This window comes from Hypoxylon trugodes (assembly GCF_022578975.1).
Source record: "Hypoxylon trugodes strain CBS 135444 unplaced genomic scaffold F4822scaffold_7, whole genome shotgun sequence".
NCBI classification, from domain to species: domain Eukaryota; kingdom Fungi; phylum Ascomycota; class Sordariomycetes; order Xylariales; family Hypoxylaceae; genus Hypoxylon; species Hypoxylon trugodes.
In genome coordinates, this window is record NW_026250022.1 from 1,185,607 (window position 1) to 1,209,877 (window position 24,271).

Sequence of the window (24,271 nt, forward strand, 5' to 3'; positions counted from 1 at the left end):
ACGGTAGACTACCCCTACACGCCTAGAACTTTAGCAATCCGATATCGCCATAACCCACCATGACAACTCACGATGAGCAGAAGAATGGATAATGTGTGACCTCGACCTCGTTTTTGACTCAACCAGCACGAGCTACCGAATCATCCGCGGTTATACAACGGCGTACGATGAACTCTCGCTCGTCACTTGCTCGGCCATTCCGGCCGAAAGCAATAGAACGCATCGAATCATGAAAACAAGGAAGGCTTGACTAAATTATTACCCGTCTCTCAACATTCTCTATTCTATACAGAATGCAACTTCAAGATGCAGTCAACTGTTCTCGTGCCTCCCTTCGCACCCTTTCGTATACACACCGCCTAATAGTCATTATCTGGGTATCGTATCAAAACAGGTCTGCGCGTTCGATCTAAGCCTGCTTTACCCGCCTAGGCTCTCAGGCAAGCAGGCAGCAGCGGTAGCGACGGACATGCTGACGAGTTTCGCCATCTTCATATCATTTCCCCCACGCGAAGTAATTTGCAGATTGACGTCCCCCTTGATCCTATACGTGCGTGCGATCTGACCATACCCATCCTCAGCCCTAGGCCAAAAAGCTCTTTCGCCACGAGTCTTAAGCTGACCGCATCTGGCCTAGTACTAACTTCTGACGATATAATGTTAGGTAAATTAGAAATGTTGGGATAATGCGTACGTAATCACCTTAATATCGAAACCGACCCGGTCTACGAGGGATGCAACGCCGTGATATTGCCACCGGCCGTTCGATGTCGTCTTCCGATCTTTCCGTATCGAGTAAAATTTACCGCCATGCATTATTTTCTTCGAAAGAAAGGCGTATCCCCTCAACATTTAGACGTTTCGAGGCTTAGCTGTTCCAGACAGATACGTGGATTGGCACATTACGCCTAGATATTAAATCGCATCAGCAATCGGGAATAAATATGCAAGTATAGCGTATCATTATTCCAAATCGTCCTTTCTGTCTGCCTGCTTGCGTCGATCTCACGAGCTGACCATGAAGCTACGGAGATTGTCTCTAAGATTACTGATCGAAATGACAAACCGATAGCCATGACTATTGTACAAGTAACGTTGTAACTGACGACATGTGTCGGGATTTGAATCATATTCCCATTTCCAAAGTGTTGACCAGGTTCTCGGTTATGAGAAACTTGGCGACGGCTGCCTGTCGAATTCTGTCCCAAGGCTCCTTTCACCCGTGACCGATTTCCCTATGCGGTCGTCAAAACAGCGATAGCCACAATGAGCGCGGCTGTCGATAGCCTATTGCGTATAGCTGCGGAATCATCAGCATCTCCCGGAGCAACCCCAGCACCTGAGCCCGGTAAGATCGCGTTGACGCATTTGGCGACGTTTTGGTGGGTATTGGATTCGGATCGAGGTTCTAGGGTTTCTTCGGGCTGTGTGACTTCGAAGTTGTCGATACGGAGGGATTCTGCGAGACCACATTAACATCTGAAGTGCCTAGAACTTGGCGGGGATGGCGCTGATTACCGCGGAAAGACGAGCAATTACCGCTCCGCTCGAGCTCCCCCTTAACCGCGATGAGCTCTTCTACGGAGTAAGGGAAGAAAGCCTCAGATTCGTCGGCTTCGATTTCCTCCACGCTGTGAAGACATAGCTTATCTGCTATGGGCGACCCGTTTTCAATTGGGTTGCGACTTTCCTCTGACACATCGCGGATATCCAAGGAAAATGTATTGGATATTGTTGAATATGGCTCTTCGAGGATAGATGTAGGTCCTCGGTTATCAACGTTCGATGCCACTACTACTACGGCAGCAAGAGTAACAACGATAGCAAACTTCATGATAACTAAGGAGATAATAATAATATTCGATTAGAAGTTTAGGAGTGAGTAAGTCAACAAAAATCATGAATCGTCCAAAAACGCCATCTAAGCTTCCCCTATAGCTTGGTGGGATAATATACGCAGATAGGTTATATAGACGACAACCGAGCAACCACACGTCCTTAGTCCAAAGTTTCGATCAGGACGCACAAGTAATTATTTTGAAATCGTCTTCCTGCTCTGTTGACTTATATAAGCCTCAGACTGCCGATGAGCGAGCAATTCATAAAGGCTACCGTTGCGCTATGTCGTACCACAGATGCGATAGTGTCATTTTAGTAACTTAGTCAGCCGTTGGCAATAGTATAGAGTTCGCTCCCAGGGAAACGGGTCTTTGCTGATACCTAACTATATGACGGATAGGAGCTATTAAAGCTTCGCGGAAAATCCATGGGGAGGTGATGAGACTCTTCCACCATAAATACCTACCTAGGTGGGTATATCGTAAAGCATCTACAAGTCACAATTGTATAGATAGAGGTACGTGAAGCACTACATATAGTATTTCATTTTATAAGATTTTCTCCATGCGTGACTGGCTCGCCGCCGCCTGCATCGTTACGTGGGTCACTACCGCTAAATGTTGGGGGCTTTTGCCCAACTTCAGAAAAAAATTGGTGGGGTTGATGCGGTTCTCAAAGCCTACATGAGATGAAATACTTAAGCGTAGTATCCCAGGCCTCTTAGATAGGATTGGAGCTGTTTAGAGGCGGGGCGATTGGACTACATTGGGATGTTTTCATAAATTTCACACATACTCTAAGATATCCCCCGTGTGTGTATTGCCGCTTCACTACACCTAGGAGATACGTAAGAGGGAAACTAATAGATGTTACCCACTAGACAATTGAATGATACATCCGGTGTAGGACATGTACTACGCTAATTATATGTTCATGATATCGAGCGCGATGGGCGCTTTAGATACCCTAACCCACGAGCTTTAACTCAATGTAAATGCGTAACCAGGACAGGAATCGAGCAAATCGTCCAATGGATCTTATCGACTGAGCGCATATGTAAGGCGTATGTCAGACGTCGATGTCGCGCAGGTTCGAACGGCGCCGCTTAGATCTCGAAGGGGCTCAACACAAGTGGAACCGATACACCATTGGTGGGATCCATATAACCACACGATACAAATATGCTTTCAGTTAACGATCGCAAATCTGATTCCGCATTTACCAAGAAATTTCTCAGCAATTGATTCTCAGCCCGATGTTTCAAACATGATCAGATGAGAATAAATTGAATTTGACGGTTAAGAAAGTGACGTTCTTGAATTACATAAGTGCATATGTATTTGGTTACCAACAAACAAATTTGATGCAGAATCGAAATTTTGGAAGGAGGGAACTGAATGGTTAAATAGATGGCATGCGTAGCTCCGAGATGAAACTTTGTTACAGGGATCCTGGGTTGTGCATCTGACCAATCAGAGTCAACATTTACTTCAAATTTGGAACTTGTCCCTGGCGATCTCCTTCTGTAATCGTTAATTTATCTCCTTCAGGTATAGTAGGTCGGCATGTGTAGGTACGTAGCTCCCCTATAGCAAGCTTTAGCGCTCCTCCTTAACACTTTCCCCCTGCCTCAAGTTTTCCACCTCTCATTTGTTTTCCTTCTCAACTTTTTTTTTTTTAAGTCCATCTTGTTCCCTCAGAGAAACACCGAAGTCCAACCATCTTACTGACTTTGCTCATATACCAAGCCCGGCGAAGCTTGGCGACCATCGTATTGATACCTGTTGGCTCTTGTGTATTTGTCTATTGTTAGACAGCCCAATATGCCGACCTCTTAGTGGAGTGAGCGGTAAATGTAGCGATTGATCGCGCTTATTCAGGAATATCTCATTCTTTTAGTCACAATGACCAAGACATCGGTAGGTTCGAGGTCAAAAGGACGGCCTAGACAGCTAGTAGCTGCCAGATATTTAAATGTCTAGATATATCAAAAGCCAATCCTCAATCCTTTTATAAAATTGAATAGGAGGATGTGGGTTGGAAGATTGGATTACCGCATTCGATCTTGTCTGGCCATCCGAACATATCCCTGTCACGATCATTCATGCGCCCGCGCCTAATCACTGCCCTGCGCCTACCTGCAAGGTACTGGAAGAACCTGATCTGTTGGCGGGAGTCAAGGGGAAGCAAGATATGACATGGGTAAGCTGGGATGGGACGAAGTACCTATAGGTGTATTTTGTGTTGGAATCGGCAGCTTGTACTGCTTGTGATACAAGTTTAAATAACCAAGGGTGATCGCCCCTACGATTACCTCGATAATCCAGGAGCGCGACAGACCGAATCATACACTCTTTCCCCATATATCTCTATTATATCTGCTGGCAAGTCTGCTATTCCAACCCACCGCTTCCCTTTTGGGCCATTTGTCTCTCTTTTTCCGATTTTTACCATCTCGAGGGTGCTAACGTGGTTGTTTCTCTGATTCACTCGTTCACCTATTCATTCGTTACCAACAGCTCTGGCGAGCGTACATTCATTTATTCATCCACTCTTTCGATTTTATCCTCACCATAAGTCTCTCCCTAACATAACATCGATATTACCAGCAAACTCAGCCCTACCGTCAACATATTGCGCCATATTCAACCTAAAATTTGAGACGACGCCCCGAAATAAATCGATAAAATGTTATTCAACGCAGTATCTTCCCTCGCTATTATGGCCCTAGCTGGCCAGGCCATTGCCGAGCCTATGCGCCAGCCCTACAAGTTGCAACAGTTCGCTCGCATGTCAGATAGAAGTATCTTTGGTCTTAACCGTCGAGGAAATGATGGATATTCCCCTGAACAGGAGTTCTGTCAATCTGGTAAAACTTGCGCCGAAGCATGCGGTAAAGGATATGAACAATGTCCTTCTAAAGATGGTGTTTCACACTGCTATAACAAAACCGCAAAGCAAACTTGCTGTCCTGGCATGACTGGAGGTTAGATTTAATGTGAAGACAAACTTACAAAGCTGGACTAACGTATTTGTAGAATCTTGCGACGATGGCTATTTCTGTTCTTCAGACGATAAAGGTGCCACATGGTGCTGCCCCGACAGCATGACGCTTAAGCAGTGCGCTATCGCCTATAATCTTCCCGGCTCTCTTATCTCGGAATCGGCTCCCTCAACAACCAAGACTTCTGCCACTAAGGCTACTACTTCGGTTAAGAACGCCCAAAGTACAACCACTTCCCATGAATCCTCCACCACACAGCCCGCAAGTGCTCCTGCTCCTGCTCCTGCAACCGCCGCCCCAGCACCAGCAGCCACATCTACTTCGTCGTCGTCGTCGGCGCCCGCACCAACGGCCCCTGTCAATGGCCTTGTCGAAGCAGGCAGCGATAATGTTCGCGCCCCATTAGGTGGTATGGCTGCCTTGGTAGCAGCAGCATTTGTCGCCCTTCTCTAGATGTTTTCGCGATGAGCCGATGACGGAGAGGAGAGACGATATATCGGCAACAGTAAGCGACATGATGGGATGAGCTACGACGACCGAAAATTAATTTCTTTTACGCCCACCTAATATTTACATTCGCCGACTAAATTATACTGGCTGTCATTTCACTACATTGTCGATACCCTTTGGCACCCTGCAAAATTGCCGTTCGGACCCTAGAATTTTTGTCGGCATAAGTTCACTTCGTTGAGCTGTTGGGGTTTAAGGAGTTGGTTGGGTTTTTTGTTACATTCTCTATTGTTGACCAATTTGCATAGAGTATGGGGCTCGGGTAGTCATTTCGAGGCTTGGTTGCCCTCGGACCGCGAACGCGGTAATAGGTACATACATACATACCCAGGTATATAAAAGGTTGTTCTTGGAGATGTGGCTAAGTTGGCTGGGCTAATGGGTGTGAGGTTGGACACTGGACATACCCTATTTTACGTACCTAGGGCCTTTGCATGCCTAAGATAATATTCTATTCTTGAGGGGAGACCCTGCAAAATGATAATAGTATCTCAAATTTACGCATCTAGCAATTAATGGCAGTGGAAGTGTAGCCTACTTAGGTACCTAGGTAGGCGGAAAAGTACCTAGAATAGAGGGGTAATGACTGCCATATACTTCGGCGACGCCCTAAAGTTCGCTATAAGAGAGACCCTTAGCGATCTACATAACTAAACTTCAGTGGACCAACTTAGTCATCGCACCTAAAATGCCAGATATTTAAGTATGCTCCGTCTACGAAGCGAACGGCGCAGAGGAAGAGAAGGACAATAAAATAAAAATTCAAGAATTATAGGAAAGAAAAACAAAACAAAACAAGCGATATTAGAAGATCTGCTTTTCTTATGATGATATGGCATTCCATATCATGGCTTCATTTCATATTACACCCTCGTATACTCAATCTCCAATTCCCCTCAGACTTTTTAAAATGATCTTTCCTTTCTCCTAAATTCGCACCTGGTGCACTTTAGGTTACGAGACAAGTCTGTTTGCCAACCGACTGAGCTACTCGGGGGGGTTGGAAATTACTACTTTATTATGCATTTTTACATTCGCTTTAGTGGCTGTTGAGTGTTCTTGCCAACTTCTGCCCGTCCCACCTGCCTTCTGTCGGCGTTGGCAAGCGACTTTCTAATAGGGAAGGAACGGCATGTGGTGATAATTAAGCTTAATTTTACCTCCTAGGGCGGGCCCTCCGGGTACATCAGCCACCTAGGTAGGCTCTCCTAATTCCCCTAACACTGCATTGTTTCACCACGTGTGCACCTAACAAATGCACCGCAACGGGGGTAAATAAGCAGTACATATAGTCAATCAACGAATCCTTGAGAAAATGACCGTGCGCGTTTAACAAAAATTTCACTAAGTAGACTAGCCAAGTACCATAAAGCATAGCCCCCCTATTAAGGCAGAAAAAGTCTATGTACAAATGGCACTACCAAAATATAACGATGCCCCTTTTATCCCTCGATGCCCGTTCTATAATAATTGGCATAATGCTGTCGGATTCTTATGCGCATAAGTAGGCGTCTTATATTCCACCGTCGTAATCCATATCCTCTACATCCTCTCCATCTTGTATAGGGAGGATGCCATCTGTAGGTTCGCCTGCGACGGGCTTACCGCTCTCATACGTGATACGTTTCCAGCCGCACGGCTCTGAGCCACCCTTGACCCATTCCATAGTGGGGAAATAGTGTTCATTTTTCTTCATCGTAATGACCCACGGTTGGTTGTCGAACGTCATGGCTTTGATTCGGAAATCTGAGAGTATATTAGCTAAGCCGCGAGTTTAGGGAATAGGAAGGGTATGCTTACATGTATTATCCGGAATCTTAACCACGTTCTCTAGGAAGGTCTTGAGATCTGGCGTGGGTTTGCCGTTTACGTGAGTAATGAAGTTGGTCGGGGCAAGGCCATACTGATAGGACGGCGAGCCTCTACTTCTGGCAGAAACGTAGACTTCGCTAGGAAGCTTACTGATCTGTTGCCTAACAGCAAGATGAGGTACGTGAAGCACTGCTCCACAAAATGAAATAGCATGGTCAGTCTCGACATTGTCTGCTGGGGATGTGGGGACCTGAAGGTTCATTTCCCCGCTCTCTCGGACGATGATAGCTTCTAAGATTTCATGTGAGTACATGACATCTAGCTCCGATACACGCGTAATGATCTTGCCGTTTAGAGTCAAGATAATGTCGCCCTCACGTAAAACAGTAGGGCGGTTATCTCGCTCAAAGGTGCACTTGGAAACCATGAAAAGTTGATGCGTGTGCTTGTTGGCTTCAAACACCTTATTTATCCAATCCTCAGAAACTCCCATCACTCGTGCTTGTGACATTGCAATAGCTCTAAATTCCACGGGCAGCATTCGAAGTTTTGGATCTTGACCCTGCTGAATCTGCGAGACGACAGGTAGTAGGGTTGGGGTGGCAAGACCAAGATGATATTCCTCATCCCTTGAGCCAGAGGATCGCTCCCCAAGGTAGGTGAGCCATAGAGCTTGGACAGTACCCTCCTTATCAACGAGGACTCCACTTCCGCATTGTCCACTGAGATTGGTATCAACGGTTATTGCATCAACATTGGTAGCTCGATATCTAGGGGCACCGGAATTAGCAGGAATGGCGACTGTAGTCATTTCTGTAACTGTAGTGGCAGCGTGGACGATCCGCCCACTTCGGTTATATCCTATAAATGTTGTCGAGGCTCCTTGTGTGATATTATCCGTGCCAAGTCTAGCACTCAACACCGGCGCATCAACAAGGGCAGGGTCGTATTTTACAATTGCGTAGTTCTGTAAGGGATGCATAAAAACAACTTTGCCTTCGACAATAATTGAATCTGCAATCGTGATCCAGATATCGCACAGATCATAAGGGATGACGGCCCTGGAGATAATCACCAAGCCCTTCTCAGCGTCGATTACCAAACCCATGCCCCATTTTCGGTTTCGGGGGAATCCATCTAGCTTAAGTGGCATTGTGCAACTAACACGCACAAAACTGCGGACTAGATCGGCCACAGCAGGATGGGAAGTGTGCTCTAGCTGGATAAAAGCGCCCTTGCGACGAATAGGGGGTACTGGGGGTAGAGCGTCAGCAATATCATCAAAGTCCCATAATCCCGTCACATCATTTCGCACCGCCAACCGCATCTTAGCCGACCAGTGCCGATCAACGTTAATGATCGTGGTGTTCAAAGTATGAAGATCTCGAAGGTGTTTGTACGTAACGACGACACGCTTCTTGTCCGGAATCCCCTTGACAACGTCAATAAACGATTGTAGATTGGGTGTCTTCTTTTGGTCGACACTCTGGATCATCCAACCGTTATCGGCACTATCGAAACGAAATGAACCTGTCGATTCACAAACAAACACACCGCCGCCATTGGTAGCTACGCCATAGAGGCGTGCTTGCTGGTAGGATAGATTGTGCACACTGGCTCCCGAGACGGTCACAAAACGGTCCGGTGTAATTGCGTGGAGGTCTCCGACTTCGATGTCGATATCAATGTCCTCGCCACCTCGTTGGAGACTCAAATGGACAGTCTTACCAACATTTGAATCTAATATGTCGTCGAGTCGAATGAATTGGGTGAGCATCTCACCATTCACCTTCAAAAGTACGTCTCCTTCTTCGATTTTCTTATGAGACGGACCTTCAGGAAGGACAATTTCGGCAACAAGCATATTTGTCTCCTTAGGAAATGCTTCGCGAATTGCCTTTTCCCAATTTGGCGTTAGACCAAGTCGGCGACACTCGTCAAAAGGTTTCATAATGAATTGACACTGTATAGTGCCTCGTTCGACCGGTTTGCCTTCTTGTATGCAACGGAGAGCTCTCAAAGGTCGGTCGAGGGGCAGGAAATAATCCGTGGATGCGCCATCAGATCTACCACCGGCTTGTAAGGCTATGGCAAATCCATCAATATTGACGACAGGACTGCCGGAACTTCCTCCACTGGCTGCAGCATTTGCCTGGTAATAATTGGTGTTAAAATCGCTGTAACCTTCACCATACTCAGGGGCGTTCCTATCCAATCGACTGATCACACCAGAGAGAATACTCAATTTCTCACCAGCGTCGTTTCCGACCACTCTAATTTCAACACCAACTAAATGAAAAGAATTAGCAGGTTAGGATCTCCAAAAACATTGATTATTTCAATTGTTGTAACATACCTTTTGCGAGGTCCGGGCGAATGGGTAAGGCTGCTACTGGCATGTATTTAATAGCCTTAGGGTCGAAACGCAAAATACCGAAATCGTGGACGGGATCTCGATAGACAGGGTAGGCGTCAACTTCTTCGTGATTGTCAAACACGACATAACCCCAGAAAGGACCAGAGCCAACGACATGCCGATTGGTTAGGATATAACTATAAAATGGACGCATTTGTTAGAAGAAAATCTACAAAAATAACATAAGGCTATATTACCCCTTCTCAGCATCAACAACAAATCCAGTCGCTTCACTGGCACAAGCACTATCCGTGTCGAAAGAACATGTCTGGCAGAAGCGAATAGAAACCACATTTCGAACTACGTTCTCAATAGTGGCTTGCCATTCCGCCGTATCAGTGACTGCCGGAGGAGGGAACGATATAGTTAACTCTTCGTCAGCTGCCATGTCGTTCTCTATGAAGACAGGCAACTCGGTGTCTGGTGTATTCTCGCTTGGGGACATTCTGCCGTTAGCAGGTCGTAATTGTTTATGTGGGCGATCGTGTTCGTTGGGTGGAAAAGGAGCCTTGCGCTTAGAGCGCGAGGTTGGACTTGTTCCGTTCATAGTTGCGGCGGTCGACGGAAGGGGGCAAGGTGACTGGGTGGTGATCTGGCGAATGAGACGCGTATTGATACTAATTCGGATGATAGACGGGGATGCACTCCGTGGCAACGGATACGGCGATAACCCTGGCGACGAACGAACAAACCGAGTGAAGCCTGACTCAGCGATGCGCAAAGGCAATAGGTGCCTCATTCAGCGCCAATCCTCTCTCCCTTAGTTTGCCTTAAGACACACATCTATTTGACACATAGACAAGTGTTTTGTCTCGTCAAGACGGTGATGAGTTGGAATCACGGCGGATCGAACGAGATGGGACGGAAAAAGTCGAGAGGAGAGGGAGGAGAATCGTGTCGCGGACAGGACGGTGTTACTAAGTGATCGGATACGGTATGTATATGGTATATATCTGTTCCCTTCGGAATCCGGCAGAGATGTTTTATAATGTCGTTAGAATTGAGGAAATTGAAATTCGAATCAACCTTGGAAGTCAGTATTGAGGACGAGAATGAGAAAGATTGATCAAAATAAAAGAAATATGGTTTGCGAATCTCGACCGAGGGAAGTTTCTACCTATCTAGCTCTTCCCAATCGGTTAGTTGGAGGCTCCTAAGATATTGCGTATTGGATGGAGACGTTATGCACGTAGGTTTCTTCACAGCCCTCCGGGTAGCTTCTTACCTGCAAATTAACAGATTAGGTACCTAGGTAGTTTTGCTAGCGGCGAATTAGGTAGCGAATAGCAATCCAAGACAGCCCAGGGTCTAATAAGGATTCGTTATCTTAGCGTCGGGGTACACATTCATCCAGCTAATCAGAATAGAGAATCCTTAGTGGAGACCCAGTGCGTAGGTAACTTTTTCACGTGCTGTGCCTGGCCATGTAACTTTGAACTTAACCTCTATCAACTCTTACATGTGAAGGAATAGAGTCTCTTATTATGTAGATATATCATCTCTTCTCTATGGAAAATACCATACCTTTTTTTCTAGAATATTATTTTTTATAGGGGCCTGTTGTTGTTTAAACCAAGTATAGAGAACAAGGTGAAAGAGACTCGCCATCTAAATATTAAGCGCCGAGGGCATCTTCCCCTCTCTGCCTTGTCGGTTTAAGACATCTTAGCAAGCACCAGCAGATGACAAGTATAAAATATATATGACCTGTCGTTAACTACCTTCCCCTCAATAAGTTACCCCTCCAACCCCCCAGATTGTTGCCACATCTTTATCACATCTCATCACATCTCATTACCATTGTCTGCCTAGCTGTAGGGCTGAGAGGTTGGGAAATTTTGTGAATAATGTCCGAAGCCTTTTGCTTTTTACGCGGAGTACCGGCACCTACCCATATTCCAATGGACATCCAGATTTGGGAACACATGGATGACTGTCCATCTACGAAATGATTACAACAAAATATGATATATCATCAACGGTACATGTGATTCAACTACTTAACAGGCGGTGTGTAGCTATGCTTGAACAGAACGGCTGTATGCTTCGTTATCGAGTTTGCCCTCTGAGTAGAAGGGTAGGTAAACCTGTAGAGAAGAGAAAGTTTGGGATAAACATGGACAGCATTTAGGGTATGCCAGCAAGTAGATCAGCTAACAGGACTTGACAATCGTCTATAAAGTCCATGTCCCTCCCGCTTGCACTCATCCTCACCGGTGAAGACTTCCCTTCTCAACCCTACGTGCTCCTCCCAATTCACATCCCACATCCAGCCACCATTTCCATACATCCATCTAAAGCAGTTGAGAAAGAGGTACGTTGAACTACCCCTGTGCCCCGCGTATTGTACTTGCCATTCAACGCCCCTCCATTTTTACGTCGTCAGCCACCCAGGTACCCAGAGGGCCAGGAAACCGCATCTTGAAGTTTCCGTTTACCAGCAGTAACATACCAGCTTGGTAGTTTCCCATACTTTCTACCACAAACACCCCCACTTCCCATTCATCCAATTCACACATATTCACCTAAACCCTTATCTCCCCAGACGCTTCGTTCCTTTCTTCCTTTTTTCTACACGGACCAACTTCACAAGACAATCAGCCTCGGGTCAAAAACCAAGCCATTCTTATTCTTGAGTACTCCTTAACACATCCCACGCATAGACACGATGTCGAGCGGAAAAGCCTGGAGCGAGAAGGAGAAGGTACGTATATTATTATTCCCATATCATATCTTCCCATACCAATATCCCTAATAAAATCATGATGCTGATAGAATATACCTCTTTCTAGTTTGACTTCCTCCTACAGATTGTGGACCGCCTTCTCGGTAAGAACGGAAGCGTCCCCTACAAGGATATCAATCTTCCCGGCCGTACCATTAAGAGTATGACCCACACCATGGGCAAGCTCCGTGCCCAGGCTGCTGCATTCCGCCAGGGCGGAGGTGACGTCGAGGACCCGGACCAGGACACTGTCGCTGCTCCTGCTACTCCCAAGGGCCGCGGTAAGGGTGCTGCTGCTGCCGCCACCCCTCCCACCACTGGTACGTCAACACCTCCCATATTTAATCTTCCTACAACACCGTTCCCGAATATTTTATAATAATGTACCTAACCATAACTCCATACACAGGCTCAACTCCTCGCCGAGGTACTCGCAAGCGACCCCAGAAGGTGGCTTACTTCGACTCCACTAGTGATGATGGTGAGTGGTCCCCTATTCAATTTGGCGCTGATTAATTTAAATATACTAATCATCCTTGTACATAATAGACGAAGAAGTCAAGACCCCGGTGAAGAAGGCTCGCACGTCCTCAGACAAGGAAGAGATGCCGACCCCCAAGCGCGTCAAGGGAGAAGACAGTACGCTATCCTACCCACCTATCATTCCCTGTCTTCAACTACTAACGGCCTTCACTTTACAGAGAAGGCAGCCGTCAACGCCACCCAAAACTCCTACCCTTCTCCTCAGGACGTTGAAGATGACCCCGCCCACATTAAGACCGAGGCTGGTCTCCAAGACGACGAGGCCTGATTTCTTTTTCCTCTGACTTATTGCGTTGGCCTGCTATTTGAGACTTCATTCAACAAAAATACCCCCCATCTACACCAGTTTGTTTAATATCGTCTCTTTGCGGCTCAGGCGCATTTACTTGCGATGCGTTTTTCTATTCTAGGGCTATAACGCACAAGGGAGGCTATCTGGTTATGACGCGGATCTCATATTCATCAGGGATCTGGGTTACATACGGGTTGCCCTTTGGGCATGGGTTACTGCAGTAGCAATAGCAAGGCTGGTTTACCACTTACTCTTGCGCCCCAGGGCTCTAGGTACTACTGCAAAAATTGCGATGAATAAATGCTTATAAAACTTATAAAATTTCCATATAAATGGGTTTTCTATTTCTCCTAGTGCCTTCCATCATCAGTACCTAAGTATGACTTAAGTACCTGGGTACCTACCACCATGTGTTATCCTCACCACAGAATCCCATCCTCCAGGATGGTTTTTAACACCCTTCAATTCGCCCCCAGTTAAATATTATCCTATGTAAAATTGATTAAAGTTTAGCACAAGCAATCTCATGATGTTCTAACTGGGAGTTCTTTACTCAATGCAGTCTTAATTCATCGGGTATGGTCAATTTAATCAATGGTAGGGGCTTGAGTAACGGCACCATTCCCTATGATACAGCAACCACATAGCACATCCCATCAAAAGCGCCCGGAAGGTATAATACGATGATGGCAGATATGTACGCCATAGTTACCCTCCATCTCTCCGTATTGGTCAATCTTCCTAAATATTTACAAAGCTATTGGGTATCGCATATCCGCGTAGAAATCAGCACCTCTCAAAGACCCTGTACAAGCCCTTGAGGCTTGCTAGCTCAAGTACACCACCTTTCATGAATGATTTCGTTGCCACTAATCTCGCCTTGAATGCCGGGAAGAATGTGTGTTCTATTACGCGGCGAATTTGAGATCTCCTTGTCCTGATCTCATCTGGGATATCTTCCTCTGTCTCGTCACTTCCCGGGAGAGTCGGAAGCTGTTCGGGGACGTAGAATGTCGCCAATTCCTTTAGGAAAGTTTCGAAACACAATTTCTCGTCCATCCAGTTCACGCGGGGGCCAAGGCGGAGTAGGAATCGTGGGAGTTTCGCCATCGAAGGTGTGTAACCTTTAAGGAGAAGCGGGATACTCAATAACTCGCCAGCCGGTGTGATCTCGAAGCTGAAGTATTCAATCAGCATTTCTCTTCTTTCGATTAACTGCTCCGCCACCGCTTCCACAACTTCGTCTACTTCAAAATCATTATCGCTCGTGGCAGTAGATTTTTCCTGCTCGGCTGCGATCTTCAGCACTTCGCGTAAATCAAGTGCAGGTTGAAACTTGATAGTACCGAAATTACCAAAGTCAGTGAGCCCCACTTGGTAAAAATACTCAAAGCATGCGCGACCGTAATCGATGAGAAACAGTTTGACGCCTCCCTGAATGGCGGCTAATCGCCGTTTCTCATCCACAATGCCCACGAAGGTATGATTAGCGAAAATTTCAGTGAGTTCGTGATGCATATCATCCCTGACTTCAGAGCGGAGCTCGCGAACACTAGTAAGCCGACAGAGAATCGGCTCACGGTCTGTCGTTTCATAGACCGGCTCTTGGCCAGCATCAGTCGTGTCATTGCTCGATGTTCCTGGGGCAGTCGGGAACATGCTGGTAATTTTGCGCAATGAAGCGTCTGTCCTAACTAAGTAATTTTCATTAGGCCTCGTCTTTTTTCGGACGCTGCCGGGGGTTCTCGCGGCAGGGCTGCTAACATCTTTCAGAATCGGAGCATCAGAAAGCATAGATCCTGGAAGTAACGTCTGCGTCATGAATGTGCGACTTGTATCTACTGCCGCCAACTTGTCACGAATATTTTCGCAGATGCATTGGATAATTTCATCCTCGTTCAGGAAATTAACCTCTCGCTTCGTCGGGTGGACGTTGACGTCAACTCGTTGGGGGTCGACCTCGAGGTTGAGATAAACGAATGGGTGTCCATTTTTGGGAAGAAATGCGGAGTATGTCTGCTCCACGGCCTTTTTGATGTTTGAAGATTCCACACTACGATGGTTAATAAAGAGGAGGAGAGTCGTCTTCTTAATGTGGTAGTTCGCATTTGTGGCCCAACCCGAAGCTTTAAATCCCCAGCGTTGGTCAGAGGCGGTAAATTCTATTAACTCACTTGCAACGGCACCGCCATGTATTTGACGTATGCGGTCTATCGTGGATGCTTGCGACGGCACAGTGATTGAGGTACCTGAGTCACCGTGCTTTTTGCAAGAGAAGGAGACACCGGCGCAATGAATGGCATAACGTCCGACCATATCAATGATCTTGTTGTACTCATCGGAGGGCGACCTAAAGGCCTTGCGCCGTGTTGGGACATTGTAGAACAAGTCTTCTACTGAGATTTGTGTACCAATTCGCCCGGCGGTAGGTTTAGGTTCGGCCGATTGGCCAGGTTTTGCAGGAGACAGCTTACCACCATCATAATGTGCGCGGAATGAATAATCCGAGTTCTTCGTCCTCGTAGTCACCGTAAGATGAGCTATGTGGCTAATACTGGCAAGGGCTTCACCTCGGAAGCCATAGGTACTGATATTGCTTAGGTCCTCAAACTTCTTGAGTTTAGAAGTGGTGAACCTTTCACAGAGGATCGGTAGATCTTCCTTCTATTAAGATAATGAGAAGCTAAGTTCAACAAGGATATAATGTGAGGCAAGACTTACGTCAATTCCATGACCATTATCAGTGATCTGTAATAATTTTAAGCCGCCCTCTTTGACAACGACGTCTAGAGAGGTGGATCCCGCATCAACAGCGTTCTCAATTAATTCCTTTAAAGCATGTACTGGAGCTACGATAATCTCGCCGGCGGCGATCTTATTTACAACATCTGGGTCCAGCGCCTAGATACAGAGAATCAATGATTAGTTTTATTGTATCGAATTAAATAGGAAATGAACTAGCCTTAATTCGGTGAGGAGCGCCCTCATCTATTGAGGACGGGGCTTTTCGTTTGGTGCCCCTCGGTTCATCAATATCCATCGCATCAACCATCGTAGCGATTTTACTGAGGCCGCTAATTCAATCGGTATAATCAAGGATCCTCTTTAGGATATGTCATAGAGGGTATTCCCATGTCGCCTTGAGAGGTCAAGTTAGGATTTCGCGACGTGTATATTTTGGTGGAGATGCCTGAAGGTTGAAATAAGATTGGTTAATCCCCGTATTCGTTACTGCCGTATGGAGGAAAAAAGATCACGAATGTTAGTTTAAAGGAAAGAACTATCCTATCGGGTTATTCCTTGAAAGTACCTAAGGTTTACGAAGGAGCTAACGTTGAAGGTTCAAAATGCCAATCGGCAGGTACTGTAGGTAGGTGACAGGTAAGGCAAGAACGAGGATCAACAGTCCAATCAAAACATGCATGGTATCTCGATAAGGAGAAAACACTGTAAAACCGCACCGTGTTTGTCTTGCGCTGGGGCTTCTGTCCTTGAAATTAGCGATGCTGGGAGGAATTTACTTGATTGCTATTGGCTCTTTTCCAAAAATTGGCCTACTTGACAACCAAATATCTTCCCAACACACGCCGTAAGTGCTATAAATCGTACCTATCAGGCAGCATATTAACATAACCGTTTTGTGTGTGATTTATAAGTTCACAAAATGAAATTGTAGTCTTACCTATTTGTATTAAATGTCACCTACCTATATGATATTTAAAGTTATATCATAATTTTCTAGAATGCCAAATAAAGATAAATTAGGTATGTAGCTTCTTATTCACTGATTCTTTTGATGTAGGCGAAACCTTTATCTACTTGATAGCTACTAAAAATACAAGAAGAATACCTAGGTACCTAGAAATTTTTGAAAAAGAGCTAGCTATAGCCAAGAACAAATATAAAACAATTATTTATAGTTAATCCCCAGTTACTGCGACAAGCCTATAGATAGCAATCATTGCTATGACTTAACAGTCCTTGTTAGAATTAGCTTACTCGCAAATTGTATTGAGTCTAAAAATCCCTAGTGGGTGCACCTACAAAAGTACCTAGGTATTATACAGTTAGGATGGGGGTTGTGGATTACCTACCTAGGTACCTAGGTAGGCACCAACATAGTTCTAATGATACCTAGGAATAAGAACATATAGCAGGCCGCAAACCGATGATACCGCAAGTGCGCCGACGGGGATTCACTAACTCCGAGTATTAAATACGCTAATTCGCCTATACAAGTCCTCTGCCTTACTAGGTGCCTTTTTGATCTAGGTATTTTAAAACCCACCACGACTGAGGTCCATTGACTATGGTCAATATATCTACGATGCCACTTTCTTCTTGGTAAGCTCTGTTATTTCCCCAGAATCCCATATAATCAACCTTGAAAACTTCCGGTCATTAGGGAGCCCCACAGCGGCCGCGGTAATGGTGAATGAATGGATTCGCGTGAACTTCAAGTAAATTCTGATGCCTCTCGTGAAGAAAATGGGGACGCTAGTAGGCGAATACAACCAATAGGGGCTCTCGCAACACTATCAAAAAGCGGATCTAGAACATCAAAGAATCTGCCAAATTTACTAACTACCAACCGAGGGTGAAAATAATGGCAGGTTCCACGAAGCGAAATTGCACTTGAGATTCTATCTATTTCAAAATAAGCGTGCAGAAACCTCACACAGGCTTTCGTATCTCAGTGGTAGAGAGCAGGATTGCAGTTATTAGCAGCTATCCCGAGGTCGCGTGTTCGATCCACGCCGAAAGCTTTTGCTATATGTTTTGGTTATTGACTTATGTTTATGATGACTTTATTTTTCGCTATTATATCCATGAGAGTATTTTTAATGTTGGTAATTATAATATATAAAATGTATATGTTCACTTAGAGATGACAAACTGCATGTTTAATGCGGATAACCTTATGGTGCGTTACCTCCATGCTACTAAGGAAATAATAATAGTTGAATACGAAATAAAAACAATACTTCGTTCTGTATTGGCTTACATAAACCTTCTAGGTGCTCAGTATGTAATTAAAATGAAAGAAACAACGTTTTTATAGATAAGGCGCTCTCTTATAGTAGGGATTACCTTCATATCGAAGTACCTCGGCCTCGCGTTTAGGGGAGATTTTCTTTGCCTAGAAGTAATTTTACTTGATCCTCTTCACTATTCTGAAAATTTGCGGCGAAGTCGCTGAGTCGATAGAACTGCTACTTATCTCACGAGATCACACACCTATATACCCAGGTAGGTAGCGATGTCGCCAACGGCGCGAAGTGATATTCCGATATAAGTAATATTTGAAATTTGACAGCTTGGGACCCGGCCGATTCTAGCTCATTAGGTGGGAAAATTCGTGCGAAAGGTCCCTGTCACAGTGGCATTGGCTAACGTTGAACCACATATAGCCATCTTGCGGATGAACTGTCACTCGATAGGTAAGCTAGGTCTTGTGCCGTGAGAATTTGTATAGAATCAATCGAAGAATAGGACCTTGAGAGGAACGTTGAAATGAGATTACGTCGGCGTTACTTAATCAGGTCTAGGTACCGACGATATTCCTTCTAAACTGGAAAGCCGAGACCATAGGTAATGAAGAATCGTCGAGAAGCTGAGCCTTTTTCGGGGTTTGTGAGTGTAGAAAAACCTGGGTAAGACAAGATGTAATCTCGGTTACAAAGGTGCAAAAAGATAGTGGCTTGAGTTAGGCTGATATCGTGTACCTAACTGGTAAGAATGACAGTGCCCAACTTAAGGACCAATATAGAAAAATTGTCTCGCTGAGATGAACCTCAAATACCTAGGTATGGACAATGACAAAGCGACCTAATCGTTATTATAATCTTGAATATACGTATGTTAGTTACATGCCGGTAAATTCTGCTTGCTTTTACGTTATCTTCCTGGGGTTTTAATTTACTGGGGTACTCTTAAATGTTGTTTAGAACCCTGGAATATGCGCTACACGGACTAAATGCAGCAAAAGTTATAAATGAGAAAAAAGACATTACGAAGGAGATGAGAGAGATTTTCAAGATGGTAGTAATATCATTGTAATATATACTATTCCCCTTCTCTACCTAGGTAAATTTCAAGGGCACATGCAATATCTTCATTTGGACTAGGAAGGATAATTCCGGCTTCACGACCCAACAGCATAGTGGTTGCGGCGAGTGTAGTTGGTTGGGGTGTGCGAGTGATCGCTTCCGCGATGACCAGGGCATCATCTATCAGACTGGGGGTTTCCAAAAGGCGAGAAGAAGAGAGAGCCAGTCGGGACTTTTTATTCCTTCCCTCTCTCTCGTTAGCGTCGGTTTATTAGACACTACCACCCTACCCGTGCGCGATGTGCATCCGTGAGCTCGTACGGTACCGCACTTCCTGTAACACTGCGCGCGCTGCAACGGCTCGGACAATTTTACCCACTGACTTACCCCTGCAGACCGCACCACATACATAAGATAATCTCACGTATGTACGTAGGTAGTAATAGCCCATAGGCAAGTAGATAGGTAATCTCAACTGCGTCGCTCCAAAAAAGAAAAAAAGAACTTGAACGAAGAATAACACACAGACATCAGCACCCTCTCGAGCCCTGGCAGCCTTGGGTTGGGTCATTTAAATGACTAGGTTGCTAGCGAGCCAACCACGGCATTGAATCGCCATCTTCATCAAGGTTAAGCTTGCTAGCACTGCCATGGTTCCTGGCACGGGGTGGTACGTGCGCCGACTTTCTTGTTTATCTTGCGGTGTGCTTCGGCTGGGGGAGGTGATGCAAGATGCAAGTTTGCAAGGGCCGTCACGGTAACTGTATGTATGTACGTCTGTAGGCCCTGAGATCGGAGCTAAGTAGATCGAGGCCCTTAGCAAGGAACATCCAGGTCAGCAGTGTAAGAAAAAGAGGGGAAAAGAGAATAGATGGGAAGCATCCGAGCAACACTAGCAGTTCGACATCGAGCATTGGTTCGTTTTCCCGTATGTGTGCGTGTGTGCATGTAATGTGTAGTCCCCTCGTCCTGCGGAATTTATTTGGCGTCTGTGTGGAGGAGGAGGCGTGTGACTGATGATTGTGTTCTACTTAATGGTGCCTTGTTGATGTGTACTGTCGTAATGCCCGGAAATGAAACGAGCTTTCCCGGTACGAAACATTATATTATAGACCTCGATGTCATATCAAACCACCACAAGGATTCAAGCAACTGACCCAGCACTGACCTCTTAGTGGTTACCGCTTATGCCAAACCTGACAACATAATTGTAGATTTAAGAGGTAAACGCCAAAGAAAAATATCATGAAAGAGAGACGGGGGTCAACGGGTATGACGGGCCGAATCCTAAGGATTAGTTGAGGCGGATTATATGCTCGCTTCCGGGTTGTATTGACAAGTCTGGATGGATCTGATGGATGTATGGGATCCGATCAGCCTGGTTCCCAAACGAGAATTTCAGAGGGTCGCGGTAAACATTGCTGTTTCTTGTTTCTCGCGCTTGTTTCATTTTCTCGACCCATTTTCCCTTTTGTCCTGTCAGAAATGTTTCGTTTCATTGATATATCCATCACAAATTCTGGGATTCTGCCTTTTTGCTTTGCTCTCCTCCCCCACACTTGTTTGGTCTGTCTGACTAACTAACCTACACGTTCTTGTGTATTCCCCTTATTCTCCTCGCTATTTTCAACCTGTACAGGAATCTTTTTTTGAGGCTAGTATCTTATTACACGATCTCGCTCCTTAAAGCCTCCCCGTCGCTTTCCTTAGCCGATACTGCTGGCGTGATACGAGAGCAAACAGAGATCAAAAGTCGGAAAAAATATACACAAGATTGGAAGAATGGCAACAAAGAATTACCAATTCGAAAGACCCCGCCCGTCTGTCTGGTACCACGGATTTTGCCATCCAACAGTCGGGCATGGCTAAGCTGGATAGTTCTGGCTTTATCACCGGACCACCGGCCCTCCTTTTTCACGTCACAAAAACACCAACCCGAAATTCGACTTAATATATAGTACATGAAGACGCAGAAGAAACCCCGAACGAACGACTCCTCTCATTATGATTCTGCGCTTTTCCTTTCTCCCCTCGCGCTGCCGCCTCCCGACGTCACACGAGCTCTCGGTCTGTGGCGAAACAAGAGCCGCAAACATCGCGCCTGAAAAACACGGCAATCCTACTTGAAATAGGACAATATAATCTAACCAATAGGAAAGATGTCGATAAATTCAGGGATAAATCCGAAGTCTGGACTTCTGGGCCGAGAAACAAGATCGACATTAGAGTCGTGTTTATTAAAACAACAGAGAAGCAGAAGCCGTGAGGGGACGGGATTATAATATGTAGATGGAAAGATGCATTATGTTGTACATGGTATCTCCTGCGCGACTGAAAACGATGGATGCGCAATGTGGGTATAGTTTACAATTCGAGTGCGAATGAGGTGTAGTATTGGATATTAACCTTGCGAATAGGTGTCGAGAGCAAGTGGCCAGTATGTGAGGATCGAACTACCCGAAAGGATACGGATGTCCACGCATCCCGGGTGTCAATCGAGCCACTACCGCCCTCGTCGAGACGGGTCAGGCTTTTCTATTAATCCACCGATATCAACGCGACCGGATCGGTCGTCCCTCTGCCAACCGGACGCTTCTCCTGGGGGACCGGACTGACTCTGACCACGAATAGGTGGTAATTGATATTCTACTTGCTGTGGAGGCCTGGCCATGGACAACTCGCTTCTCGGAATATGGCGCGAAGGACCGGCGGGTGGTTCAATTCGTGGGGGGCCAGGAGCAGAAAAAGTTGGAATATTCGGATTCATGCCAGGAGCAAGACCCGAAGTAATAGGTGTGGGTGCTTGGCGCGGTGTATAGATAGACTCACGAGGTGGTTCTCCAAACCGCGGCCGTCCGGGGTTGAACGAAGTCGAAACTGGTGTCGTCAATTGAGCATACGGTTGAGGTTGGAATGAATATGAAAATTCTCTAGCGTGAGGAGAAGGTGAGGGATGGGGGAATTGCTGGGCAGCCGGGGCTAAAAGCAACACAACGAAGTATATCGAATCCTCCTTTGCTAGTCCGACGCGTATCGGGTATGGTCGAAACTGTCCATCCGCGCCGACAAAGGTAAAGAAGTCCTGTCGGTCCAACTGGAATCTCCCTATTGATTCCCGACTAAACGACAATGATCGTATGACTCTTTCTGCCTCTTGCTTCTCGAAAATTGGCGGAAGATAATTCGGTTCCTTTCGGCCCTGCTCATCTTGCAACGATCTCTGGAGTGCCATGACTCTATCGCGCTCGTTTGGACTTATGGCATCTAACAACCGCTGGCCGTGGAGCGCTCGAGAACCCACCGCCTCGGCAAAAGTACCCGAGGCACTTACGATTTCTAAATCTGTTGTAAGAAATGCGACTAATTCGGGTGCGCGGGAGGGTATGGATAAGGGAGCGGGAAAGATGTTCGCATCTGTAGCGGATCCGCGTTCGAGGAATCTAGGAGCCACCGGGTCGCTTGGTTGCGATTTTAGCACTCTATAGGAATGACTTCTTCGAAGGGGGTCTTCGTACGAGGTGGAAACGGCGCTAATCGGCGAGTAAAGCGAGACTGGTCTTCGCATTGTCGGATCGGCTGGATGAGGGAACCTCCCAGTTTCAAATCGAGGCTGATTGTCATCGCGTAATCGAGGTCGGCCGCGCTTTTTATGCTGGACATCGACGCATGAATCTTCTTTGCCGTTACTCAAACACCTTGAACAGGGTCTCTGGGCTATTTAAAACAAATTGTCAGCTTCTATACCACAATCCCGATATGTAGGCGCATATAAGAGGTTCGGTTTCTCGCGAATCCAAGTTGGATCTCAGGCAATATCCTTCACGATCGTTGACAAATCCACCCAGCTAAAATTGCGAGGCACTGAGTCGGGGCAGAATTAAGGGGTTTCATAGTCAGAACCGATCCTCCCACAAGTTACATGCTTATGGCAGCTTCGGTCTCGTGCTGAGCTTTGGTTATACGACTCTCGACGCCCATGTGAAGTCAAATACCTGCGTTCGCGTAGTTCTGCATATGGTTTCGCCTATTTCTTCAACGTTCCACTCGGAAAGTCGCTGCTAGATCCTTGAAGCCCCTTTAAAAGGGGGTCCAGATATCAAGCAGTCTGACCGCTTTCGACGACACCATGTCCGTTGGGAACCGAAGCAATTGGTTTTCCAAAGCAAGTTACTATGAGACTAGAACTCTTTTTTACCCATAACCGCAGTTTGATAGTAAAGGATCACCTATTGTTCACACTCTGCTGACGGAAAGACGAGCCCCTGACTGATGAAGAATGCCATGGTGGTAGAAATCATTCTCAACAGTTTCTCGCTGTAGCCGCTATTTTGAGCACGTGGCTCGCAACGGAAAATAACGATAAATCGGAATTCGATACGTACCATCACATCTAAGAGGAGTTAGCAAACCAGGAACGATTTGGGGAAGGACGTAAGATTTTAGTAGTACCTAAGATGCGCTCTTTTGCAAGGCACGCAAGCCGAAGCTACGTGACCCTTCGTTTTCCTTTGAGACTTGGGAGAGGTAAAAGGCGGGTTTTCGGCGACTTGTTGATTGCTGGACATTGAGTAAGGTGATGGTCCTAGGCTAGGTCCAACTACAGGTGGAAGCGGATACTGAGGCTGGGGAACCATCGGACCTTGCTGCTGGTAGGGGATGGGCCTCCCCATCGATTCCTCCGGGCGGTGGTATGAATATGGCATTCTTTCCGGACCCTCTGAGGGAAATGGCCTGGTAGTACTGGTTGTGGGGGGTAGTAAGGATGGTTGTGGGGGTGCTGCTGCTCGATACTCGCCTCCCGGAACCGTTGAGCTTGGACGGTACGCATCATGACTAGTGGGCTGGTAGCCTCCCTGACCTCGATCACCGACCTCCGGGTTTGGCTTGGGCGGGAGTGGTGGTGGAGACCCTGACATGGGCGGAGAGGGATACGCCCTTGTGCTGCGAAGAGCACAATCCGTCTCTGCTCTGGCCCAGGACAGGTCTAGAGCGAAGTTCGCCAGATTCGATATTCCTCGGCGGTGGCCGAGCGGAAGATTCGACTGTTCAGTTCGATAGATGAGGGTTTGCATGGATGCAG

General features: G+C 46.2%; 7 protein-coding genes and 1 non-coding gene across 8 annotated transcripts; 4 read left to right on the plus strand and 4 right to left on the minus strand.

Annotated features, from left to right (window-relative positions):
• Nucleotides 1-1,235: 1,235 nt before the first annotated feature.
• On the minus strand, nt 1,236-1,834 carry F4822DRAFT_431281 (uncharacterized protein; the record flags this gene model as incomplete). Its single annotated transcript, XM_051461456.1, has 2 exons — nt 1,236-1,459; nt 1,519-1,834. The coding sequence occupies 2 exons, from the start codon at nt 1,832-1,834 to the stop codon at nt 1,236-1,238; spliced, it is 540 nt and encodes a 179-aa protein (XP_051312185.1).
• A 2,531-nt stretch (nt 1,835-4,365) lies between these two features.
• F4822DRAFT_315810 (uncharacterized protein) lies at nt 4,366-5,409 on the plus strand. Its single transcript, XM_051455391.1, has 2 exons — nt 4,366-4,825; nt 4,878-5,409. Exons 1-2 carry the CDS (start codon nt 4,528-4,530, stop codon nt 5,294-5,296), a joined length of 717 nt encoding a protein of 238 aa, XP_051312186.1. The 5' UTR covers nt 4,366-4,527; the 3' UTR covers nt 5,297-5,409.
• Nucleotides 5,410-6,446: 1,037 nt separating this feature from the next.
• Nucleotides 6,447-10,753, minus strand: F4822DRAFT_410012 (Pro-apoptotic serine protease NMA111). The gene is made up of 4 exons (XM_051458709.1): nt 9,779-10,753; nt 9,522-9,718; nt 7,154-9,454; nt 6,447-7,099 (listed from the first exon to the last, which is right to left on the minus strand). The coding sequence occupies exons 1-4, from the start codon at nt 10,318-10,320 to the stop codon at nt 6,867-6,869; spliced, it is 3,273 nt and encodes a 1,090-aa protein (XP_051312187.1). The 5' UTR covers nt 10,321-10,753; the 3' UTR covers nt 6,447-6,866.
• Nucleotides 10,754-11,981: 1,228 nt separating this feature from the next.
• On the plus strand, nt 11,982-13,481 carry F4822DRAFT_315839 (uncharacterized protein). Its single transcript, XM_051455392.1, has 5 exons — nt 11,982-12,285; nt 12,374-12,626; nt 12,716-12,787; nt 12,856-12,945; nt 13,008-13,481. The coding sequence occupies exons 1-5, from the start codon at nt 12,250-12,252 to the stop codon at nt 13,115-13,117; spliced, it is 561 nt and encodes a 186-aa protein (XP_051312188.1). The 5' UTR covers nt 11,982-12,249; the 3' UTR covers nt 13,118-13,481.
• Nucleotides 13,482-13,686: 205 nt separating this feature from the next.
• F4822DRAFT_410016 (DNA mismatch repair protein MutL) lies at nt 13,687-16,463 on the minus strand. Its single transcript, XM_051458710.1, has 3 exons — nt 16,104-16,463; nt 15,863-16,042; nt 13,687-15,805 (listed from the first exon to the last, which is right to left on the minus strand). The coding sequence occupies exons 1-3, from the start codon at nt 16,191-16,193 to the stop codon at nt 13,928-13,930; spliced, it is 2,148 nt and encodes a 715-aa protein (XP_051312189.1). The 5' UTR covers nt 16,194-16,463; the 3' UTR covers nt 13,687-13,927.
• Nucleotides 16,464-17,823: 1,360 nt separating this feature from the next.
• On the plus strand, nt 17,824-17,907 carry F4822DRAFT_t90. The gene has a single exon. It is a non-coding gene; the product is annotated as a tRNA-Cys (tRNA).
• Nucleotides 17,908-20,279: 2,372 nt separating this feature from the next.
• On the plus strand, nt 20,280-20,812 carry F4822DRAFT_315934 (uncharacterized protein). The gene is made up of 2 exons (XM_051455393.1): nt 20,280-20,282; nt 20,367-20,812. The coding sequence occupies exon 2, from the start codon at nt 20,537-20,539 to the stop codon at nt 20,765-20,767; it is 231 nt and encodes a 76-aa protein (XP_051312190.1). The 5' UTR covers nt 20,280-20,282; nt 20,367-20,536; the 3' UTR covers nt 20,768-20,812.
• An 882-nt stretch (nt 20,813-21,694) lies between these two features.
• Nucleotides 21,695-24,263, minus strand: F4822DRAFT_431286 (uncharacterized protein; the record flags this gene model as incomplete). The annotated part of the gene is made up of 3 exons (XM_051461457.1): nt 21,695-22,905; nt 23,574-23,581; nt 23,641-24,263. 3 exons carry the CDS (start codon nt 24,261-24,263, stop codon nt 21,695-21,697), a joined length of 1,842 nt encoding a protein of 613 aa, XP_051312191.1.
• Nucleotides 24,264-24,271: the final 8 nt, after the last annotated feature.

What these genes read in the sequence shown, in the direction of transcription:
- F4822DRAFT_315810 (XM_051455391.1), top strand. Translation starts at nt 4,528, where the DNA reads ATGTTATTCAACGCAGTATCTTCCCTCGCTATTATGGCCCTAGCTGGC. An exon ending in CTGTCCTGGCATGACTGGAG is followed by an intron (nt 4,826 to 4,877) that starts GTTAGATTTAAT and finishes ACGTATTTGTAG; the next exon opens with AATCTTGCGACGATGGCTAT.
- F4822DRAFT_410012 (XM_051458709.1), bottom strand. Translation starts at nt 10,320, where the DNA reads ATGAGGCACCTATTGCCTTTGCGCATCGCTGAGTCAGGCTTCACTCGG. An exon ending in GTTGTTGATGCTGAGAAGGG is followed by an intron (nt 9,719 to 9,778) that starts GTAATATAGCCT and finishes TCCATTTTATAG; the next exon opens with TTATATCCTAACCAATCGGC. An exon ending in TAAGATTCCGGATAATACAT is followed by an intron (nt 7,100 to 7,153) that starts GTAAGCATACCC and finishes ATATACTCTCAG; the next exon opens with ATTTCCGAATCAAAGCCATG.
- F4822DRAFT_315839 (XM_051455392.1), top strand. Translation starts at nt 12,250, where the DNA reads ATGTCGAGCGGAAAAGCCTGGAGCGAGAAGGAGAAG. An exon ending in CGACTCCACTAGTGATGATG is followed by an intron (nt 12,788 to 12,855) that starts GTGAGTGGTCCC and finishes TGTACATAATAG; the next exon opens with ACGAAGAAGTCAAGACCCCG. An exon ending in GCGCGTCAAGGGAGAAGACA is followed by an intron (nt 12,946 to 13,007) that starts GTACGCTATCCT and finishes TTCACTTTACAG; the next exon opens with AGAAGGCAGCCGTCAACGCC.
- F4822DRAFT_410016 (XM_051458710.1), bottom strand. Translation starts at nt 16,193, where the DNA reads ATGGTTGATGCGATGGATATTGATGAACCGAGGGGCACCAAACGAAAA. An exon ending in GCGCTCCTCACCGAATTAAG is followed by an intron (nt 16,043 to 16,103) that starts GCTAGTTCATTT and finishes CTCTGTATCTAG; the next exon opens with GCGCTGGACCCAGATGTTGT. An exon ending in ATAATGGTCATGGAATTGAC is followed by an intron (nt 15,806 to 15,862) that starts GTAAGTCTTGCC and finishes TTATCTTAATAG; the next exon opens with AAGGAAGATCTACCGATCCT.
- F4822DRAFT_315934 (XM_051455393.1), top strand. Translation starts at nt 20,537, where the DNA reads ATGGATCTGATGGATGTATGGGATCCGATCAGCCTGGTTCCCAAACGA.